The sequence below is a fragment of the Saccostrea echinata genome, unplaced genomic scaffold (genome assembly GCF_033153115.1).
Source record: "Saccostrea echinata isolate AGI-Se365-2 ecotype Australia unplaced genomic scaffold, CSIRO_AGI_Sech_v1 ptg000025l, whole genome shotgun sequence".
In the NCBI taxonomy this organism is placed as follows: Eukaryota; Metazoa; Mollusca; class Bivalvia; order Ostreida; family Ostreidae; genus Saccostrea; species Saccostrea echinata.
In genome coordinates this window covers 5,517,277-5,541,005 of record NW_026889774.1, presented here as the reverse complement: position 1 = coordinate 5,541,005, position 23,729 = coordinate 5,517,277, and the positions used below count along the sequence as shown (strand labels likewise).

At 34.3% G+C, this 23,729-nt stretch overlaps 1 protein-coding gene across 1 annotated transcript in view; it reads right to left on the bottom strand.

The window, feature by feature from the left end:
• LOC133192837 (sacsin-like) overlaps positions 1-23,490 on the bottom strand; it is a 99,517-nt gene extending 76,027 nt beyond the window's left edge. The window contains 1 exon segment of the mRNA XM_061328843.1: positions 23,463-23,490. Coding sequence (XP_061184827.1) covers positions 23,463-23,490 — 28 coding nt within the window.
• Positions 23,491-23,729: the final 239 nt, after the last annotated feature.

Below are 23,729 nucleotides of genomic sequence, written 5' to 3'. Positions count from 1 at the left end.
CAGTCCTGTCCCTGGGGGTCATGATTTTAACAATTTAGAATTTACACTACCCCAGAATGCTTCCACATAAGTTTCAGCTTTTCTGGCCCAGAGGTTCTTGAGAAGAAGATTTTTAAAGATTTTTCCTATATATTTCAATGTAAAACTTGTATTCCCTATTGTGGCGTCACCCTATCCCCGGGGGTCATGATTTGAATAATTTAGAATTTACACTACCCCAGAATGCTTCCACATCAGTTTCAGCTTTTCTGGCTCAGTGGTTCTTGAGAAGAAGATTTTTAAAGATTTCTCCTATATATTTCAATATAAAACTTGTATTCCCTATTGTGGCGTCACCCTACCCCCGGGGGTCATGATTTGAACAATTTAGAATCTACACTACCCCAGGATGCTTCCACATAAGTTTCAGCTTTTCTGGCTCAGTGGTTCTTGAGAAGAAAAAAATTATAAAATTTTTTTCTATATATTTCAATGTAAAAATTGTATTCCCTATTGTGGCCTCGCCCTACCCCCGGGGGTCATGATTTGAACAATTTAGAATCTACACTACCCCAGGATGCTTCCACATCAGTTTCAGCTTTTCTGGCCCAGTGGTTCTTGACAAGAAGATTTTTTAATGACCCCACCCTATTTTTGTCTTTTCTTGATTATCTCCCCTTGTAAGGGGACTTGATCCTTTATTTTAGAAATTTAAACTCCCCTTCCCCCAAGGATACTTTGTACCAAGTTTGGTTAAAATTGGTCCAGTGGTTCTTGAGAAGAAGTTGAAAATGTGAAAAGTTTACAGACGGACGGACGGACAGACAGACGGACGGACGACGGACAACGGGTGATCAGAAAAGCTCAGGTGAGCTAACAAGTAAAAGTGACCATGCCCCCCCCCCCCTTAGAAAACACGGACCCTTCCTCGAAAACGCGGATCTGTGTTAAAATGGTATGAAAAGTCTTAGGTATGAAGCTTTAAAAGTCAACGACACCCCCCCCCCCCTCCCCCATACACACACACAAACACACACACGAAATAGGTTTTTCACGTTTGGGAACTTTTCACTTTTTTTTTGGCTCGTCAAGAAATTTCTGGGTTGAAATATTTTTTTTTATTGGGATCCCCTCCCCCCCCCCCCCCGTCGAAAAAAATTCCTTGATCTGCGCCTGGACCCCGTCTAATTTTTTCTACATGTATCCGTTAAAAGAGGATGTGACCCTTCATTTGAACAAAACTTTACCAAAAATATTCTGTGTTAATTTTCGTTGTTATGGTCCAGTGGTTCTTGATAAGATAAAAATGAGAAAAATTTACGAGTAGCTTTAGAACAACAACGACGATAATGCTTATATACACCAAGATAGCAAACAAAGATGAAGAATTATGAACAGCAAAAGCTTACTTGAGAGAGAGAGAGAGAGAATTTCTAGCTAGGTCTTTGAATAACAGTGAGATCGGTTCAGAAAACCAGGTCCCTAAGAATGTACATGTATATAAAATAGGCAGTGCCTTTCTCTCGGAATTCATCACCTGCTTCTATAAAGCTCCATCCTCACTTGTACTGACATGTACCTGGTAAAACCAACCGACTGCGAAGGAAAACATTCTATTTATTTCGAGGATGGGGGTTTACGTATAGTGATGAGAGGAAATTTATTCACCTAGTATACGTTCATTAAATATGAAAGATTGCTTCTGAGTATTTGTATACGATCGCACGACTTTCGTGTTAATTTATAAAAAGTTAGATAATGAAAGCAAAGAACTATACTAACATTTGTTGTAGATGAATTAAATAATTATTTAGCCGTTTATAAGGTTTTTTTAACATCTGTAAGAACCACTTTATTTTAAAAAACAAATAATCGTCCTATTATTGGCGCCCATGATATATTAGACTGGGTGTTTAAATAAAACATAATTCAGATATCGACATCCAAGAGAACAACACATTCTTTTTCAGTGGCGGAAACAGGAATCTTGAAAAGGGGGCCCGACCAGTTTTGTGTCGGGGTAGGGGCCCAAAGCCACATTATAAATTGATTTATTAAATCTTGTGTATATTTTGGATACAAAAGGGGGCCATGGGCGGATATAGGATTTGTGATGGGGGGGGGGGGGGTGGATAACTTCGTTCAGGCAGGGGGTCTGGGGCCGCCTTAAGGCCCCCAGTGGGTCCAGGGCGAAGCCCTGGTGGTGGCCCAGGGCGCGAAGCCCCCGGAAGCTCCTGGGTTTTCGTGAATTTTAAGAGTCAGTAAAACCAGACACAAAAATAGTTGTATTGATTACTTCCTTTACACAAAAGCCTATAAGATATGAATTAAGTTTGTAACTTACAATACTCTAAAGTCTTTGTAGGAATTTCACGTCTGCTTAAGAATAATGTACAAATTTATTAATCATTTGATAATTTTTATTTCAAATTTACTCTTGAGAAAGCAGAAACTTTGTGTATCTCCGAACTTCCTGTATGTCAGAAGTCGTTCTGAATCATTATTATTTCAGCAAGGATGCTAGTCAACCTGATATTTGTATGTAACTCTAATAAATGTTATTCCAAAAAGTGTTGTTGTTTTTTTTTAAATTCCATTCACTGACCTACACATGTATCTCCACCGCAGCCAACGAAACAATATAAACAAACACGCTGTAACGTGCAGTTCCCTTTATAGCAGTATGAAATAAACGAAGCACAATGATACACAAAGAATATCTGAATATTGAAAAATTAAATATTGCAACGTTTGTTTTTATAAGTATTATACATATATGACAGATACACTGTAGGGTAGGGTGGTGTAATTTCGACCGATTATTTTTTTTTATATTTAGATTTGTACAAGTATGTCACTGCCTATTACATGTATTTACATTTACTGGATTATTTTTCCTTCGGAATACCTTTTATTGTTCAGATTACATTGTGTTATTCGTCATGATATAAAATAAATGTGTTCGATTTACAAGATATGTGTGTTGGGTAACTTCAACTGCACACGGGGTATTTTCGATCGATGTGCAAATATAAATAAAATTATTCGCGTCATCTCTAATTTAAAAAAATACATATATATTAATTTAAATTATTCTGTGTAAAACATAAAAGATTGTGAAAAAATGCTGACAAAAAGAAAAAAAAGCAATTTTCAAAATGTACCTAATTTGAAGACATTAAGTGCACCAGGTGCCTAGAGACTAATTTACCGATTTGTCAAGGCATGCTACAAATATATATATGCGCAGGCATCTAAACCGCATGTAAACAAAACAGATGATTTTTTCACGGTTATAGAACTAGTTTCTAAGGAGTATTCTTGTACATAATACTTATCCTAATACTTTTTTTAAGTTTTTTATACGGATGGTGGTCATGATTTTTTTCTGGTAACAAATAGCATTGCGTCATTTTCATTGGTCGAACTGAGTTACCTGCTGACGCCGTATTCATGGAAAGGGTAACTTCGGCCGATTTCTGTTCAGCTGATTTGCATTTTATTTGTAAAAACTAAATACTATAAATTTAAAAGGTATGAATTTAAGTTGCAAATTTAAACATAGTTGATAAATTTCAAGCCAGGAATATCCACTGTGTCTTTCTGTATATACAAGATATTTTTAGAGGTGATAAACTGATAATTCCCCGCAATGGTTTAAAAATACTCGTCCGTAATTTTTCAGGCGATAAAGTTTCTTCTTGAATGTAATTTTCCAGTAAAGAAATAAATTTTGCCTATTATTATCAACATTGATTTGTATATGAAAAATGCATTTTCTTTCTGCATAAAATAGATGTGTGTACACTATAATGGGTTCTAAACAAATTATTTTAAGGTATTTATGAACAGTCGAAATTAACCAGGTGGTCGAAGTTACACTCGTCTGTGACCATCCTAAACTATATCCTGACGTTAAAAAAAAGTCTTGTATCTATATAAGTAAATTACTGCATAGTTACACCATTTGATAAATAAATACATCAATCAGTGGATAGGTTTGTAACGTAGACCTTCTGATTTTAAATTCATTTATTTACCTCACTCGGCACACCTCGGCCGATTCGTACCTCATCTGGATGAAGGTGACGGAATCAGCCGAGGTTTGCCGAATGTTATTTACCTTCGACCAGCCTTTAAATATTGTAGTATTTTTCTTTGCATCATCATAGGAAATTGACAAGTGCTGCCTACCCTTCAAACGAAATCGGGAGAAGTTTTCCGCTTTGAATAATTATGAGATAATATTCATAGCCTAGGGAATGCAAGGTTTTCAGACTTGATTTTTAAGAAAACCGATACTTGGTCATGAAATAAAATTACCATTTTTTAATTGACCATTAATTATAAAACCAAAGTATGGCATTATTAATATTAGTCATGTCATATTTTGAAAATTTTAGGGGGGGGGGGGGCGTGCGCCCCAAAGCCCCACTTAAATCCGCCAGTGGGGGCAGGCCCCTGAACCTCCTCTAAATCTGTCAGTGTTTCTTTCATTATACGGACTTGCAGAATAAGCGAAATACTCCAGACATTTAATAAAATCTCAAACCCGATCTAAAACGCGTTGACAAAGTCAAACCAGACGGTTTTAGTTTTTACGGCATTTTTACAGTGATATGAGAAAAGTCAGATAATTGCTGTTAATTTTAAGAAATAAAGTTCGGCATTTTTCAACCTCGTTCGGTATAATATAATTTACTGATAATTTTTTCCTTTAAGGAGGAACACATGGACGAAGGATAAAAAAAGAGGTATTCTACATGTACATGTACACATCATTGCTATAATTGTGTACTCGGGATTAAACCCAAAATCCTTCGTTACATTGTATTTGGGTATAATTTTCACATGTTCTCAGGCGGATAATCATTTATTTTCATCTGTCTAAAGACAATAATTTCAGTTAATAGAGAAATGTTTTTATTTCGTCGTTTTTTTCCCATCCTTTTGGTTTACACGTTTGCTTTGTACACAAAGCGTGTGTTCATACAATGTATACCGCTGTTTCTACACGCTATCGATGTGATCAGGGAGAACATGATATCCTCCAGCAATTTACTTCTTATGAAAACACTCAATGAAAACATATTAGGTGAAAATATATACACCCATTAGTATCTTAGTACCTTAGTATCGACCTGTTTAATTGCAATGTCACCAACCGTAACGATAGCTGGCCAGGACTTGAATATAATTTATTACCGTTATTAAAACAACTCGTCAGCTGAGTGGACCTATGATTTAAACAGTAATATAGGGAAATTCCAGAGTTCGAAGTGTATTTATTTTGGGCGCTCTTCCGCATAAACAAATTAAATCGCATTTACGCGTACTTACATGCATGTACCAATAATTTGTGTCATGGGTAAATTCAATTTATTAGATGAAATAAAACAAATGCATAAGATTAATCTTTCTAAACAAAACGTTTTTAAAACAATCTATCTGATATAACTGACGGTATAAAATAACAAAGAAAATAAAGGGTTTGTGTTTGTATTTAATTTGGAATGAGAACAAATCTTAACCTGTCAAATCACTTATAAAACATGTACTTCGTTTTCCAGACACTAATTGTCATGCGTAATCTTCACATGCACTGACCAAGAGGTCACAAGTTTGAAATGTATGGCTTCTCATTGCGTGAGTTTTGTCAACACATGTCGGAGTAGACTAAATTAATAATCTAAGCCAATTGATTCCCAAAGAAAACTGCATAGGAAGGGTTTGTTTTTTTTTGGGTACACTTTTTAACGGGTAAAATTCATTCGACGCTCGATAGAATTTTCAAATACAAGTGAAATATTGAGGCGGTTAAGTTACATGCGTCCGACCTAGTATTTTGTATGCAATAATATTGTAAGTTAGGAAGAAAATAATACAAACTCAAAAGTACTTAATTTTATTTTGGAATTTCCTGACAATTAAAAATGTGACCTCTACATACAATTATCGTTTTTAATTATATACATCCTGTTTAATGTTCATGAAAGAAATAGCAACTCGTTAAATAATAACATAAGAGAGATAAATAAACTGTTTCTTTAATACGCAAAGAAAGTGGTCTTTTCGGCATTCAAAATGCATTGAATTTGAAGTGAATAAGTGAAAGGCAGTTAAGACTAGCTGATTAAAACGAGCGAGTGATAATTAAACAGTAAGACGGAATCATATGAAAGATTCGAAATGATTTTAAAGTAATTTTCCACAAAGCGCAATTATCTCAACAATGCAATATTTATAAGAATAAATATGCAACTTTCTTGTAATTGAGCGAATAAAATATAAATTGAAATGTACTAGCGACTTAATCAAAGATATGAAATAATCTGAAAGATTCAACATATTTATCCACTCATCACTTAGTTAAAATGTATTTGGAATGGCCATTCTATGGTTTGCTTTGTGTATGACCTTAGGTCGCTGGTTCACACGCCGATTGATCCTCGGTGACCTCCTTTGCCACGCGCTATCGAGGGAGGGCTTACATAATTGTAAACACACGAGATGAATGTAAAAGGCGTGTACTTAATGGCTGTGAATAGTCTATGTTTAAAGTTTTGTTTTATTTTCTAACTTTATTGTTTGTTTTTATATGATAAGAAGAAAATGTTATCTTTTTTTCCCTGTTTAGTAGACTGGTTTATCCAAATTTGAAAACAAACGAAATAAAAGGGAAAGTTGTCAGTAAATAATTTGGAAATAAAGCACAAAATACTTCAAAAACCTGATTCTAAAGAATATTAGCATCTAATATAGCAAGGTTTATTATTTATAGTAAGTTTATTTTAATTACACGCATGAAGAGCTCTTGTTTACTTGCTGAATGAAAACACTTACCTGTATATGTGTTATGCTTCTAGCTCATTTAGAACACAAGACTCAAACAAAATAACATTTTCTTGAGATCAATAAGATGTTAAATAACAACTTTAATTACGGCAGCTATTTCGAAATATTTACCGTTTTTGAGTTATAAAGCAAAAACTTTAAAGGGCCCCAGATCCCTAATTTTAGGGGCCAGACCCTTTTTAGTGGTCTCAAATGAAAGGCCTTAAAATTGTGCACAACTTTTATTCTACATGTTTTATCAAAATATTTTTAGTTTAGAAGATAAAAAGGAAAATATGTATAAATTTTCGCTCTTTTTGGCGTTCTAATTTTTGACCCCTCTCTAGCGCCATTTTGAATACAGAAATTGAAAAACAAAAACCGATGTGCACAACTTCAGTGCTTCTATTATTTAAATTCGGTAGAATTTCTACTCCAGCTTCAGTAGTCTCTGAGCCTTTGTCTGGAAATGAAGCCTCCTAAATTTTCATTTAAAGGGAGATAACCCCAAAGCGAAAGTGGGTTTTTGAAATGTTTGACAGCATTCTGATAGAATTTTGTAACGTCTTTAAACCCTGCAAATTTGAGCAAAATCCGTTGAGAAATGAGCAAGATATGAGGTCTCAAAGTTGGCGTCTAGGAAAAAAAAAAGAATAATAAGAACTAGAGCAAAGCTCGTTGCAAAGCAACGAGTGGGTCTTCCTTCTTAGCTTGTAAGTTGACGTCGTACAGACCCTGAAACGTGCTACTACCCCAAAAAAGCGTGTGACTTTCGTGCGCTTTTCGTTTCGTGCAAACCGTGTAGCGTTTCGTGTAAACCGTGCAGCGTTTCGTGCAAACCGTGTAGCGTTTCGTGTAAACCGTGCAGCGTTTCGTGTAAGCTCCAAAGCGTTTCGTGCAAACCGTGTAGCGAGCGTGCGAGAAGCGTGTGAGAAACGTGCGACTTTCGTGTAAGAACCGTGTGAGAAACGTGCGACTTTCGTGCAAGAATCGTGTGAGAAACGTGTACAATTCATTCGGAAGTCCTTTTATTTTAAATATGTCTATGGATGGATCAACATGTCATTCTGTGTTGTTTGTAACTAATATTATCCGGATATATAATGGTGGCATTTTAAGGGTGAAAAAAATTCGGAAACAACAAAATAAAATTACTCGGTAATGTATTACATATTTGTTTGATTTTCTTTCTTTTTTATTTCAATAAAGATGGACAGAAATGTGTTAAAAGTAATTAATTATATGCACATAAATTTTAAGGTATTTGATTCAATACATTTTTTAAAATGAGCAATACTGAACATTTTTTAAAGAAAATTCATTTGGAATCCGGTCTTGTCTTTTTCATTCATTTATTTGAATCTCTTCACCATTTTACAATTATGGGATATAGAGATTACAAGAACATATCGGTGATCAATACAAAATAATAGATAGATATTGCAGGAGTGAAAAATAAAATGCAAAATTTAGTGCGTTGCTATAAATGTGAAGTATTGGAATTTTAGGCCGGGAGCACAGTTAATTGATTTTCTTTATAAAAGAACATAATTTTCTTATATTACTAGATTGTGATACAAATAATTTTGAAACGATGAGTCATTTATAGTCTTTTTTATGCATAAAATTGGTTGATTTATAATAGTCATATAAATGAATTATAACTCACATGCATCGGCAAATACAGGGTTAAATATTTCCGGGAAGGGGGGGGGGGTGATCAAATGAAAACACAAATTGAGTTTCTGTTTTAAACAAGTGTTTTATTGATCATTTTCTTTTTTAAAAAAATTATTGTTTCTTTCGGGATGCGCCCGATGCACCCCTTAAAAATATATTGTAATCTTCTTTACGCTTTCAACACTCTTCTTACAACAGTGATCAAGGTCATTTACAACAGCGATCACGGACTCCGCGTGCTGGGACTTAAACTTGTTCTGCTATTATCTCTTGTCAATCATAGCTAAGATTACACCCGACAATAACGATTGATTTTTAATTCGCGAAATTGAACGTTTTACTAGTATTTAATGGGTATAAATAAATACCCGTGGATCTTATTTCTTAAATTTATCCTATTGTCTGTAAACAGTGAATTAATTTTCCAGTGTATTCGTGAATAAAATTATAAAGAAATAAATTCTGAATAATTATATATTAGTTGTTTTATTAATCACGCAGTTCTAGAGCATTTTTTTTCCAGTTTTTAGGATTGGACATGTATACATATATATTGAAGGTAATGATAAGAGCCGCGACTATTGATTACATAATTATTGATTTTTTTTTTTTTTTTTTTTTTTTTTTTTTTTTTTTTTTTGTCTAGACGGGGTTTGAAATGGTAGTGGGTATATTGTTTTTATTTGATAAACACAATGCCTCAACAGAGAACTAAATAATTACAATACCTATCCCCCGGCTTTTCTACCATATAAAATTTTAATGATAAATTAAGGTTTAACTCTGTAATGAAACGATATACTTACCATTCTGAATAATGTGCATTTAATAAATTGCACGTATCGGGTCCCGCTGGATATGGCTATCCTTTTATTTTCTTAGAATGGGCACTTGTTTCTATGATAATTTTTCCCCGATGGTATACTTACTGAAACAAGTGCCTGTTATATCTAACCATGTACAGATTTGAAGATACAACAGTAAGATCTCGGTAATCTAACCCCCCCCCCCTTTTCCTGCACAATGTTCCTGTTTGATACAGTTTACTTATTACCTTTGCAAATTCTATAGAGAACCTTATTTAATCAAATAAAATTATTTTTTTTTACTAAATAAAAAAATGTATAAATCAATCAATAATTAAAAAAAAAAGGAAAAGAAAATAAATCCGTTTACAGAAATCATACGCAATTTAATAATTTTTTTTTCAAATCAATAACTGAGTTTATTTGTCAGTAATAAAATGACATTTTAAATATCAAACTATAGTTGTAAAAACAATAAATGTTGTAAAAGATTATGAATTACAAATATAATTATTTTTTTCAGTGCGTAATTTAGAGTCTAGTGAGAAAAGGTTTGTACACAGACGATAATAAGCATTTCACCGCGCGGGTCACATACTCAGTGACAACTATTAATTAATTACAACTGAACATTGAGTATTTTATCTGTAAATATAGTACTGGTATAGCGAGTTCTAATCTTAATCTGAATGATTGCAATTCTTAACTAATCTTTGATTAATCCGTAATAATTGAAATAAAGTCCGAGAGATTCCGAATAGAAAATCCAGATCGGGGCCAAAGAGTGCGAGAATCATGTACAAAGCGTGTGAGAAACGTGTACAAAGCGTTTCGTGCAGGCTTTCGTGTAAACCGTGCAGCCTTTCGTGCAAAGCGTTTCGTGTAAACCGTGTAGCGTTTCGTGCAAACCGTGTAGCGTTTCGTGTAAACCGTGCAGCGTTTCGTGCAAACCGTGTAGCGAGCGTGTACCGTTCGTGCAGCGTGCGTGTGGGGTAGTAGCACGTTTCAGGGTCTGTAATAAAAGGATAAATATTTGTTTAATTTCCACCTAAAGGTTACATGTTTCTGTTTAGATTGTCAACTTTGCTAACATTCTCTTTCTTCTTTGACCCAAATATCAAGAGACCTCATCTCCAGAACTCTGAATCTGGAGTGAGCATGAGGATATATAATTCAACTGTACTCTCTCCAACAGTACTCCTGAAATTGTATCCAAAACACTAATACTCCCAGACCCTCATTTCTTGAACTTTGACTTTTGATTTTTAATTTCTAGACTTTTCTATTCATCTAACATCTTTGATGCAATCATGTTAGTAACACGTGTCATACTACAGAATCATCAGTGTTTTGCTACATCACTGTCATAATAATTGCTTGACAAAACATTTACACAGCATAACTACATAGTAAGTAATCCAAATGTGTTACTGATTGAGGATATCCATTCTTTGACAATCAGTAAGTAGAAAAATACTCTTACAAGAAATGCACAGGGATGATTTCAGTAAGACACGGTGTCACTTGTGGAAAATTTTAACATAACATCTTTTTTAGCCTTTAACTTAAAAGTTAAACTTCATTATCTCAAAAACCGATATCTAAATACATGTACCATTTATATGGTGAAGTGAGTTGGTATTTCCAACCCCTTATTCTTTAAGTTTTTTACCCTGCATGGTTATCTGGAGTCATGGGATATCTTGATGATCTTGGTCCAGTTGAAATTGAGAAAAAAATGGTTTTACTGTACTTCTTGGGTTCATTTATTCAAATGTTTTACAAGGGGGTAAAAAGACACATATATTCAAATTTTCGTAACATGTTAAAATAATCTTTTACATGTACATGTATATTACACATATATTCAAGTAAATTTTTTTAATAAGAATTCATTAAAAATATTTGAATCCATTGAAGTTGATTGCAGTAGATATAATGTGAATTATGAGCCTAATACACAACAAGCAAATTTAAAGAACAGTGGTCTCATTCTGTCATTTGTCAACTGGAAAAGTTTGATGATAATAGGCCTGAAACTGTTCAAAATATGCCTCTAAATCATTTTGAAAAAGAATGGCTGCAAAATTTAAAAAGTAGGTAACCATGAACTACTTTTGAGTCAACATGATACGAGGTCCTGTGCAAATTTTAATCTACAATATATTCTCATCCTTTTGTGAAAGTTTGGTGATAATCTGCCCAGTGGTTCTTGAGAAGACGATTTTTTAGCAACCAGTACTTTTGGTTTTATTTACCTAATTATCTCCCCTTGTTTAAGGGTCACAACCCTAAGTTTACTATAAATGGGAGCCCTTGGGCCATGGATACACTGTGACAAATTTGACAATAATTGGCCAAGGGGTTCTTGAGTTATGGCCCATATTCTAACAAGAGGCCCATGGGCCACAACGCTCACCTGAGTTACTTTGGCCCTGCTGTTCTTCACCAGACCCGCCCTCCCTTGTAATACTTATTGCGGCCCCACCCTACCCCCAGGGGCCATGATTTGAAAAATTAGAATCTACACTACCCCAGGATGTTTCCACATATGTTTCAGTTTTTCTGGCCCAGTGGTTCTTCAGAAGAAGATTTTTAAACATTTTGCCTATATATTTCAATGTAAAACTTTGATTCCCTATTGTGGCCCCGCCCTACCCCTGGGGGCCATGATTTGAAGAATTTAGAATCTACACTACCCCAGGATGCTTCCACATAACTTTCAGCTTTTCTGGCCCTGTGGTTCTTAAGAAGATTTTTTAATGACCCCACCCTATTTTTGTCTTGATTATCTCCCCTTGTAAAGGGGGTTGGTCCTTCATTTTAACAAACTCCCCTTCACCCAAGGATGCTGTGTACCAACTTTGGTTAAATTTGGCTCAGTGGTTCTTGAGAAGAAGACAAAAATATGAAAAGTTTACAGACGGACGGACAGACGACGGACAACTGGTGATCAGAAAAGCTCACTTAAGCTATCAGCTCAGGTGAGCTAAAAAGTTTACGTACACTGCACAAATGGCCATAGCATTAGCTCTTTGAGCCTTTGGCTCACAAGAGCTAAAAAGATAAAAAGAATTATGTATCTTAGAGTTGTCTATTTGTAATCAAAGCTATATTGAAATCAGACCAATTTCTTGAAATAAAAAATTGCACTGTTGTAGTGCAAAAAAATTAATGATATTTTACATGTCGCTACAATATTCAAAGAGGGTGTGTTGCAAAATTTTGAATTAAATTAGAGGGGTTATGACTGTTTCATCGCTAATTATAGATGATCAATGTGAAAACACAAAGTTGAGAATTGCAATGTCATTGAAAGTCTTGGAGAGCACCGAGCTATTAAAAAATTATTTCTTCAGACAGGTCATTTTTCAAAGTGCACAGTAAATTTTCCTTAAATCAATGTGTCCGCAAACTTTTCTAACAATCCTCGTTCATGTACATGCCCTTAGCACTGAAGTCATTTGAAATATGCACATATGTTAACATTTGTTGCTGTATATGCCAAAATAGCAGTTCTCTCTAAATGTTTTTGTAAAAATACATATATTACAAGTTCTTAATGTATTAAGGCCTGATGTGTCCATAATCCTAGATGGAAGGACTTTTATCCTTGTGTGACTGTTTAAATTTCACTATGCTGCTTATTCTTCGTCATCTCCAAACAGATGCTCTTCTGGCAAATATGGTCATGCTTGGTATCAAATTTCAGTTATCAGATGGCAGTCACACCTATCCAAAAGAAATTGAAATTTCTCATTTAAAATAAAAAAAAAACTGTACAACTTATAAATGATAAATAGCGATGTTAATTTTACTCGGACAGCTAAGTCGCACAGTCAGAGGCTTTAGTCAAATGAAAGTCGAGTACTCGTTGAAATTTAAATCAATTTTTCATGTCATTTTCCTTTTTGTCTTTAAGAGACTGCTAGCCTGTACAATATTTAAACTACATTATAACCATTATACAACAAATTATTGAATCATTAACATTTTCGTAGTAATAAATATATGTATCAAATGTATTTGATTTCAAATATAATATTTACTGCCAGTGTTTTTTTTTCAGTACTTTGGGACTGGGGTCTGGGGCCCTCAGAATTGGGAATTTCAGCATCAAGTAGGCTAAATTGGGAATCTCCCAGAAAGCCCAATCACTTAAAAAGCATTGTCAAAAAGCTTTGTTTTTGTCTTTGTATTACTTTAACAAACAATTGTTATAACTAATCAAGACTATTCTTGGTATGGATTATCTAATTACTTGCATCAAGAACAATAGTGGTATGAATTATCTAATAATGAAGAAATCCAACTTGGCTGAGGTGGCACAGGATAGTTTTTTTAATGCCAAACATGTGCCGAGGGGGTACACATATACATGTGATCCATAAAAATATGTACATGGGGACAGTTTTCCAGGGGCTATTTAATTACACTTCATATGCCCATGGCTCACAAATTATGTCAACAAATTACATGTAATCTGCCTAGTAAAGTGCACATGTACCAAAAATGAACCTGGGGTCTCCCAAAATTTTGGCTTGTTTTTCCAAGATTTGGGCCTCAGTCGCACCCATACAACCCATCCCCAGGCCCAAGCAAGCAGGATAAAACACCCAGTAGTCTGTAAATCAATGCATGCCCTAATGAAAATTCACCAATTGATATGGGGCCATTCATCTTCCCTCTGAGATACACACCTTCTTCTAAGGCCTACTGCTTTTCAGCTGAATTTTCTCTGCAACTGACCACGTGTCTTAGGTTCACATTTACAACTCTGTATATGATAAGCGTCATAGTGACACCTACAAGTTGCACATCATTTTTATCAGCAAGCACTTTGCTACACTGCAAATGTGTCCCATAATTATTCTAATCATTTTTCTACATAAAATATCACATCAAACAGGGGATATCTCAATTTTTTAAGAAATTTGACCGGGTCTTTGGTACGAAACTATCCCCTGCCACCTTTAACTTTCAACGTTTGCTTTTTAATTAAAATAACTTTCCATATTTAGAAAGTGCAATCAATTCTGAGTAAAAATATACTAAATATGTCTTATTTCAATGAAAAATAAAAAAGTTTTAGTGATGGGACATCGGTTAATTTTCATAATCGATCATCAGTTGGAATCGGTTACTGCTTCCGATGCGATTTTACCGATTATAATCGGATTTCATAGTTTTGTATACAAAAAGCAGACTATAGATAGTTTTCATTAGGCCCAAGTTAGCAAGAGTTATTTCCCGTTGGCCGCCATATTGGAGGTCAACATGCTCATATTCCTTCATTATTCAACCAACTTTAACTTTTCATGCTGGCCATTGTGAGGTAGGAAGCATTGTTTTTCTGAAAAATACATATTTGCTCAAGCTTCCTTTATTTCACAATTTTTATTCTATAAAGATTTTCCCCCAAATATTTCTGCTACACCCTCTTAGATTTGGTAAGACAAAGAGGAAAAATTACCAGGTTGACCACCAAGATGGCGGCCAAGGGAAATAACTCGGAGAAAAAATACGTCATATGAAAACTATCTATTACAATTACTTCATATTATTTCTTTTTAAAACATGAATATATAAAATATATATTATTTTCTTTGTTGTTTTGCTTCTTTTACACTTTCTAGGCCTAAAAAAATTATGTTTGTTTCCTGTAACATTCCCTAAAAATCAAGGGTTGGTAGATCAGGATTTTTTTGTTTTGTTTTTGTTTTTGTTTTTTTTTTTTTTTTTTGCTTATGAATAATAGGGTCAAACATTCCAGGACTGAATTATCCAGGTGTTATATTTACAGTGGACACCCAACATGGCTGCCTAGCGGCAGAAAACGAACTTCAAAAAGTTGTGGGGGGGAATTGATTACTCTTTATATTTAAGGTAAATGTTGACTAAGTTTTATATCTCAAATAAAAGATACAATTAATATTTTTTTAATAAAAAGAATCAGCTGATTGATCAAAGTTAACCAAAGAGCAAACACAGATTTGGCAGAAAAAAATCCACCCGGGGTATATTGAATGGGTCGGTCGGGTTACAGGAAACAAACATATTTTTTAGGCCCTATATGTGCACCTTTCGGTTCTTAATAACCTCTGCTTTGTGTTAGTTGGCTAGTATCAGATGCAGACGCCATTTTCTTTCATTAAGAAGAAATAAATTTTAAACTAGGAATGGATAATTCTGGAATGTATTGTATTAGAAGTATGTTTCCGATGATCGATTATGAAAAACTATAATCGATCATCGGAATCGGTAGCATTTTTTCGTTGACAATCGATGTTTTCTGATTATCAGTACAACACTACAAATAAGTGACCCCACCAATTGTCGGTCAACCATCTTAACCCCATATTCTTTGTGTTACTTCAAAAATGACCAACTCCTACAATCCAAAAGAATCTATTTCTTATCAAAACAGTGTTTAATGGTAACTTTGATCAATTTCAAATGCAGCTACATATAAAAAATTCAATAAGAATTGCATGCCTTCATGAAATGTACTCACATGAAACACATACTCTTCTATTTTTGATGTTTTGAGAAATCCCATTTTACCTCTTAATTGCTTGAATTTATACATCTATAGCTTGTTTGCAAAAAGAAAACCTAATCTGTTTTTCAGGATATTTATTGTAATATACAAAAACCCCTCTTGCATCAAAGGTTCAAGAAGAAGTGTCCTGAAAATTGCAGTTATCTACCCTACCCCTCCAACCATTATCTGATTCTATAGAAAATATACTGTGGAAATCTGATTTTACTGACTGTCCTTTTTCTGAGTATATTTCCATTCAATTTCAATGTATCTGAGTGATCAAATACATGCATTTGATTCCCCTGAATAATTAAAGTGATCATCCTGTCCTTACTTGGCATTTGTGAGTAAATTTCAGGTGTTTAGTAGAATCCAATAATTACATGAAAATGTACATATTTCTGATATTTTGTTCATTAAATATGCAAAAAGACCATCTGTTTTGTTATAATTTAAAGAAAAATATATAATCTATATGAAAATAATGAAAAGTTTAAGTTCTATCACATTATAGAAGACAAATGAGGGGGAAAATGAAGGGGAGGGGGGTATTTTTTTTTATGTAATTATCAATAGTAAGATGGGTCTAATTTGAAAAAAAAATTAAAGCACAGCAATTCTTTGAATAAATGTGGTTCTGTGAACTGATATATTTGCATACTGAATCATTCTTTTCTCAAAATAATGATATTTAGTGAAAATACATGTAAAAAGGAGTAAGTTTATATTTTGTAATTTCAGTGATATCGCAATAACTGAGCCCCTTTAATTTTAATTAATACTAAGTGATTGCATCAAAATTTGATAAAATATATGTGACAGTGCCCAAACTATTATTTTCAAACAAATAAATTTTTCTCAGACAAAAATTGCCTTACTCTGTTAAGATTTGTTATGCTGATGCTTCAAACTCTTTGAAAATGTGTACTGGGAAAGGTTTAACCCCCTTGTGTTTAGGTCTCTCTACCTAAATGAATGAGAGTCAAATAAAAGAAATATGGTGAGTTTTGAAAATGGCATACATCAATAAACTTATTTAGAGAAGAATTAGACTAAATTACATATTTCTGAAAATTGGTGTTTTCAGATAGTTTTTTTAAATGCCAAACATGTGCCGAGGGGGTACACATATACATGTGATCCATAAAAACATGTACATGGGGACAGTTTTCCAGGGGCTAATTAATTACACTTCATATGCCCATGGCTCACAAATTATGTCAACAAATTACATGTAATTTGCCTAGTAGAGTGCACATGTACCAAAAATATACCTGGGGTCTCCCAAAATTTTGGCTTGTTTTTCCAAGTTTTGGGCCTCAGTCGTACCCATACAACCCATCCCCAGGCCCGAGCGAGCAGGATAAAACACCCAGTAGTCTGTAAATCAATGCATGCCCTAATGAAAATTCACCAATTGATATGGGGCCATTCACCTTCCCTCTGAGATACACATCTTCTTCTAAGGCCTACTGCTTTTCATTGAATTTCCTCTGCAACTGACCATGTGTCTAAGGTTCGCATTTACAACTCTGTATATAAGCGTCATAGTGACACCTACATGTTGCACATCATTTATTTCAGCAAGCACTCTGCTACACTGCAAATGTGTCCCATAATTATTCTAATCATTTTTCAACATAAAATATCACATCAAACAGGGGATATCTCAATTCTTTAAGAAATTTGACTGGGTCTTTAGTACGAAACTATCCCCTGCCACCTGAACAACAAAACCTGCTTGAAAAACATGCAATAAACAAACTTAATTTGATAACATATTTTGTAAGTTTTTCTTTGGGAAAACTTCCATTACATTTTGGGAAAATACAGGCATATTTTCAATTGGGACTGGGGCCGAATTTCGGCCCCAAGTCGGTTCTAAAAAAATCACTGACTGCACATTTTATCTATATACAGAACATCAAATGCTCGTATTTATCCTTTCTTTTCCTGCTGCTAGTACATGTACCCGTTATTGATTTCTTACCTGAAGCCATTTGAATGTGTCTTGTCAGTGACCCATGATTGTTATACAATTAAAGTGTAACTCATAAAAACAAAAATTTTAATTATGAGATTTTTTGCATTCAATCAATACAATTTAAAAATGATTGATATTAATATCAGAAACACCTTTGAATTATGCTCATAACCATTCTCCAGTTTACATGTATTTATAAAGTTTTATTATTCTTCATTAATTGGTAGTTCCATTATATGAGATCTGAGATCTTACGAAATTGCAGGTTGAAACTTTACAATTTGGATCCGACATCTTTTAAAGTATGCCAATGCATGTTTGTCGAACAACAAAATTCCTTTGAACAATTAACAAAGACTGGTTAAGCCTTTCTCTGAGTTTCCTAACCACTGGGTCAAATTCAACCAAACTTGCCACAAAGCATCCTTGGGTAAAGGGGATTCAAGTTTGTTCAAATGAAGGGCCACGCCCTCTTTCAAGGGGAGATAATTAGGAATTAGTGAAAAAATAATGGCATCATTTAAAAATCTTCTTCTCAAGAACCACTGGGCCAGGAAAGATGAAACTTATGTGGAAACATCCTCAGGTAGTGTAGATTCAAGTTTGTTCAAATCATGACCCCCGGGGTAGGGTGGGGCCACAATGGAGGATCCAAGTTTTACATAGATATATATAGGAAAATATCTTGAAAAAAAATTCTTCTTAAGAACAGTAAAGCCAAGATTGGTCATATTTATATGGAAGCATCCTCAGGTAGTGTAGATTCATGTTTCTTCAAATCATGACCCCTGGGGGTAGGGTGGGGCCACAATGGGGGATCAAAGTTTTACATAGAAATATATAGGAAAATATCTTTAAAAATCTTCTTCTTAAGAACAGCAAAGCCATGATTGTTCATATCTTTATGGAAGCATCCTCAGGTAGTGTAGATTCAAGTTTGTTCAAATCATGACTCCCAGGAGTAGGGTGGGGTCACAATGGGGGATCCAAGTTTTACATAGAAATATATAGGAAAATATCTTTAAAAATCTTCTTCTTAAGAACAGTGAAGCCAAGATTGGTCATATTTATATGGAATTATCCTCAAGTAGTGTAGACTCAAGTTTGTTCAAATCATGACCCCCGGGGGTAGGGTGGGGCCACAATGGGGGATCCAAGTTTTACATAGAAATATATAGGAAAATATCTTTAAAAATCTTCTTCTTAAGAACAGTAAAGCCATGATTGATCATATTTATATGGAAGCATCCTCAGATAGTGAAGACTCAATTTTGTTCAAATCATTATCCCGGGGATAGGTTGGGTCCACAATAGGTGATCAAAGTTTACAGAGGAATATATAAGTCTTTTTCTCAAGAACAGAAAAGCCATGATTAGTCAAATTGATATGGAGGCATCTTTGGGTAGTGTAGAATGAAATTTGTTCAAATGAGGGCCCCCGGGGGTAGGGTGGGGCCACAATGGGGGATCAAATTTTTACAAATGAATATATGGGAAAAAAATCTGCTGCTCAAGAACAACAAAGCCATTTGTTATATTGATATGAAAGCATCATTAAGTAGTTTAAAATTCAACACCCCCCTCCTTGTAAACTTTTAAATACTATACTGATTTTTGCTTTTTTTTCCTAGCCAATGTGCTCAGGTGAGCAATGTGGCCCATGGGCCTCTTGTTTTACATTGAATTTAAGAGTAGCAAATTTTAAACGAACAACCGACTTAACAAATTTTAGTCGATAGTCAATATGATTGAATGATAGTCGAGTACTCGAATATTCATTGACACCCCTAATGAAACCATCAAACAGAGTTCAAAGATACTGTCACATTTTCCGTGTATTTTTTGTAAAAAGTACTCTATTAAATAGATGTTTACATGCAGTCAATTTTGAGGATGTAATTACAAAATATAATATAAATAGGGATTAATTAGGAGTTTTTTTTCATGATTTCACAAAGGAAATGCACATAACTTATACATGTAAAAAATTTATTAGGGATGGCAATGGTCAACTGGGTAACCATCTAATCAGTCAGAAATATAGTAACCGGTTTAGTATGGGATGACGGGTTATGATTTTCATAACCAGTTAGTCGGTATTTTTTGTATAATAAGTACTTTTTAAATAATATACCAGTATACATATTTTTTTTTTAAAATTACCACTAAGATCATGTAGATAGCATGTGTAAAACTAGTCTCATTCAAGCAGATGCTCGACTGTCTCCATAAACTCCTGCTCGTTGGAGTTTACGGAGACAGACAAGCATCTGCTTGAACGAGATTAGTTTAAAACTGAAAAGTTGCTATCGACTTATTAAATTATTCACAATATACAGCCACTGTGAAAACAAATCCCCATTATTTTGTCATTACAGTAAAACATGCTTATAAGTGCCAGGGACAAATAATTTTGATTCATTATAAATGTATTCATTTTTCAGTTTAGTTTTCAGTATGTTTTAAAACCACAGGGAATGAAAATCACTTTACTATACGCTTCAATTCCTTATTTAAGTCTGTTCGCAGTAAGCATGTTTTACTGTATAACCCAAATACCACTCTAAGTTTACATACCCATAACATAAAAAATTCTATATTCTAATTTCAAGAAATAATTTTTTACTAAACAATGTTTTACATGGTAATTAATCTAGTTCATTATCTGTAATGGTAGCCTAGTTGTAGGGCATTCATTTTGTAATCAGGAGGCCTGGGCTTGATTCTCATTTGCTGTGTCAAACCTAAGTCATAAACATATAGGTAGTGAAGGTTCCTCCACCAAGTGCCCAGCATTAGAATGAAAGTCAAAGGTTTTTCAGATGAGACCTTAAAAACCTCACAGTAGATGTTGGGACAATAAAGAACCCTCACTGCTCAATGGGCCTTAGTGCCAAGTATTAAGGTCTATGTTTGAAGCCCTTCACCAGTATGTGGTAATGTCTCTATACGAGAGAAAAATTCTCAAGTAAGATGTAAAACAACATACAATCAATCAAAGTGTCAGTAAGAAGCTGATCCTTACGTCGCAGGTTCGAATCCCACAGCTGGATATGGAGATAGGTTCCTCAGATGGAACCGTATGAACCAAGGTTCTGTGTCACAGAAGGTGCTGGCATGAAAAAGATCCCTCACTTCCCAAAGGCCATAAGTGTCAAGTACAGGTCTATATTTGCAGGCCTCCACCAGCAAGTGGTGGCAAAATAATATGACTAAAAAAAATTTGAAGGGGCAATAAACAAAACACAAATCAATCCTGCAGTCTTATCACAGAAATAATTCAAACTTTTATGTATAAATATATTTCCAAATTTCTTTTGCAATTTAACTGAGTGACATTTTTGAGATTTTCCAATAATAATACACATTTACTAACTGGGTTCGAGGGCAACATGTGTTTTGTCGGACCCAAGAACCAAACTGTTTGCCTGAGGCCATTAGGCCAAAGGGAAACAGTTTGGTTCAAGGGGTCAGCAACTTGCATTTTACCCCGAGAACACGGTCAATAAATGTTTTGATATATCTTTTACTTTCTTTTTTTGTTTGACATACATGTATTTTGTAGTGGCTTCCATGATGTAAATTCTAACCTTCATTTCCATGGTGCACGTCAATCATATATTAAAATGTCACCGTGAACTCTTTCATCACTCGCTACATTTATCACAGAAAACTCCGACACGGAAGACTGTTCATCGCTGTTAATGTGATCGTCAGAATTTCCTCGTAAACAATTTGCGCAAGAATATATATATCCCTTTAAAACTAATGCTCCCTGTACGCAACCAAGGATTTTATGTGCTTCGAAGATGTGGATTAAACCTGCATGTCTACATACGGCTCGTACGTTAAGAAAATGTACAACTGTCAACTTCACATATTTTCATTTCATAATTCATTTTCTGTCTGTAATTCCGACTGGCATGGCTACTTCCGGGGACGTACTAAAGACTTGATATACTAAAGACCTGATATTCGACCTGATGATTTTTCAAAAAATAAAATAATCAGATTGAGTGTTAGACATGATTTATTTTTAAAAATTATTGATTATGAAGCATTATGCTGTGCTAAACTACACTTTTTTTTAAATATTTGCCAACAAAGCATCAGATCATATCACGTTTTTCGTATATCGGGTCTTTAGTATCTTCTTCCCACAATGCCGCTCGTGATTGTTTACATCCAGGTTACAAACAAGAGGCCCCGATTAAGACTCTTTCTATACGGATGCATTTGTAAATGTTGATTTACCTTTACTTGTGTAAATAACTTGCATTTATAAACGATTTAAATAACAGAAAACAGAGAAATCGAATCAAAACAATTTATTTAAAACACAACAACTATCTAAAACCGTACAAGCATGTTTTACGATGCCCTAAAAGGCGTGGCTGGTTTGTAGGCAACTTGTTCCTGTACGATTCTCAAATAATTATTATATAAAATAGAATAAAATATAGCACGGAGCTTGTTTCTCTTTATACCACATGACAAGATTTAATATGTTAGAAATTATGTCATTCAAACTTTTTCATAATATTTTTAATATTTTTAGCTATCCAAAAAATACTTTTATGACCTGCTGTCCCCTGAATATAGGGGCCAGCCCCTTTTTCTTGATGTTGTCTGAAAGCTCTCGTAATTACACACAACTTTTATTCTATATGTCTTACCAAATTTTTATCAGTTTAAAAGTTATTAAACAAAAAGCAGCAAAATTTCATGGAAAAATAATTCTTAAAACTTGCCGTCACATAGCTTCCGAACTTAAAAAAAATAGCCTACAATTTTAATGTTCTGCGCATCTGCGATGTATTAGTTACAAGTTCTCCAGTTTTCATGCAAATATCATGTGTCGTTATTGAGAATTCTACTGGACAAGAGACCCTCCAAATATCGATTAAAGGGCAATAACTCATGAACGGGGGTATATATCAAAAATTTGAAAAAACAGTTTTAAGGTAATAATACATTGTATCTACCCTGAAAGTTTCATAGCAATCGGACAAAAGGTCTCCGAGAAATCGCCTGCTGAAAATCGGCGGGAAAAAAAATAAAATAATAAGAAGAAACAGTAGAATAACAGTAGAGTCTTCCGGAAGCTCGGAAGACCCTAATAATCTTAACCATCAGAATCAGTAGAAGGTCTTCCGCCTGGAGCGGAAGACCTTAATTAAAATGTAGGTCATTTTGACCTCTTCTTGGATTTTTACACCTCTATGCCTGAAGATACATCAGCTATATGTACATGTATCTACATATCATTTATTCAATATCTGTACATAGGTTAAAACATTTAAATTAAATCATTAAACGGAGGTCTCTGTCACCTACTTTGTTACAAAGTGAATCATCTGAAAATGTTTAATGATCCCAGGCCTCCTCTCAGATTTTTTCAATTGCCTCCCATTGTCAAAGGTCGATCCCTATATTTTTATTCAAATTTTAAAAATATTGGCCAAATAAAGGGTTCTTGAGATATAGCCAAAATTCCAGAAAGTTTACACACCCGCACATATAACGAATGGCCATATAGGTCATTGTAACGTATATAGGCTCAGAGGAACTAATTTAAATAAATCTGTTTCATAGGTTGAAATGAAATGATTAAACATCACAAAATTGAAAATACCTGGCTGCTCAGATTCTATTGAAGTCATCATGAGTTTTTGTCATCAATTCCACATCTGCAGCAGCATTGAAACACCCATCTCTCTTTTTACAAATCAACACTCTGAAACAAAGAAATTAAAGTTAAGGTCAACTTCCGGTTGGGGGTAGGATTAAACCAGAGACTTCCGAGTATTCCATTTCGAGGTCTCTGGTTTAATCCTTCATTTATAACCCCAACCGGAAACTTGTATCCCATCTAAAGTCTTAATACATGTATGTATCGAGG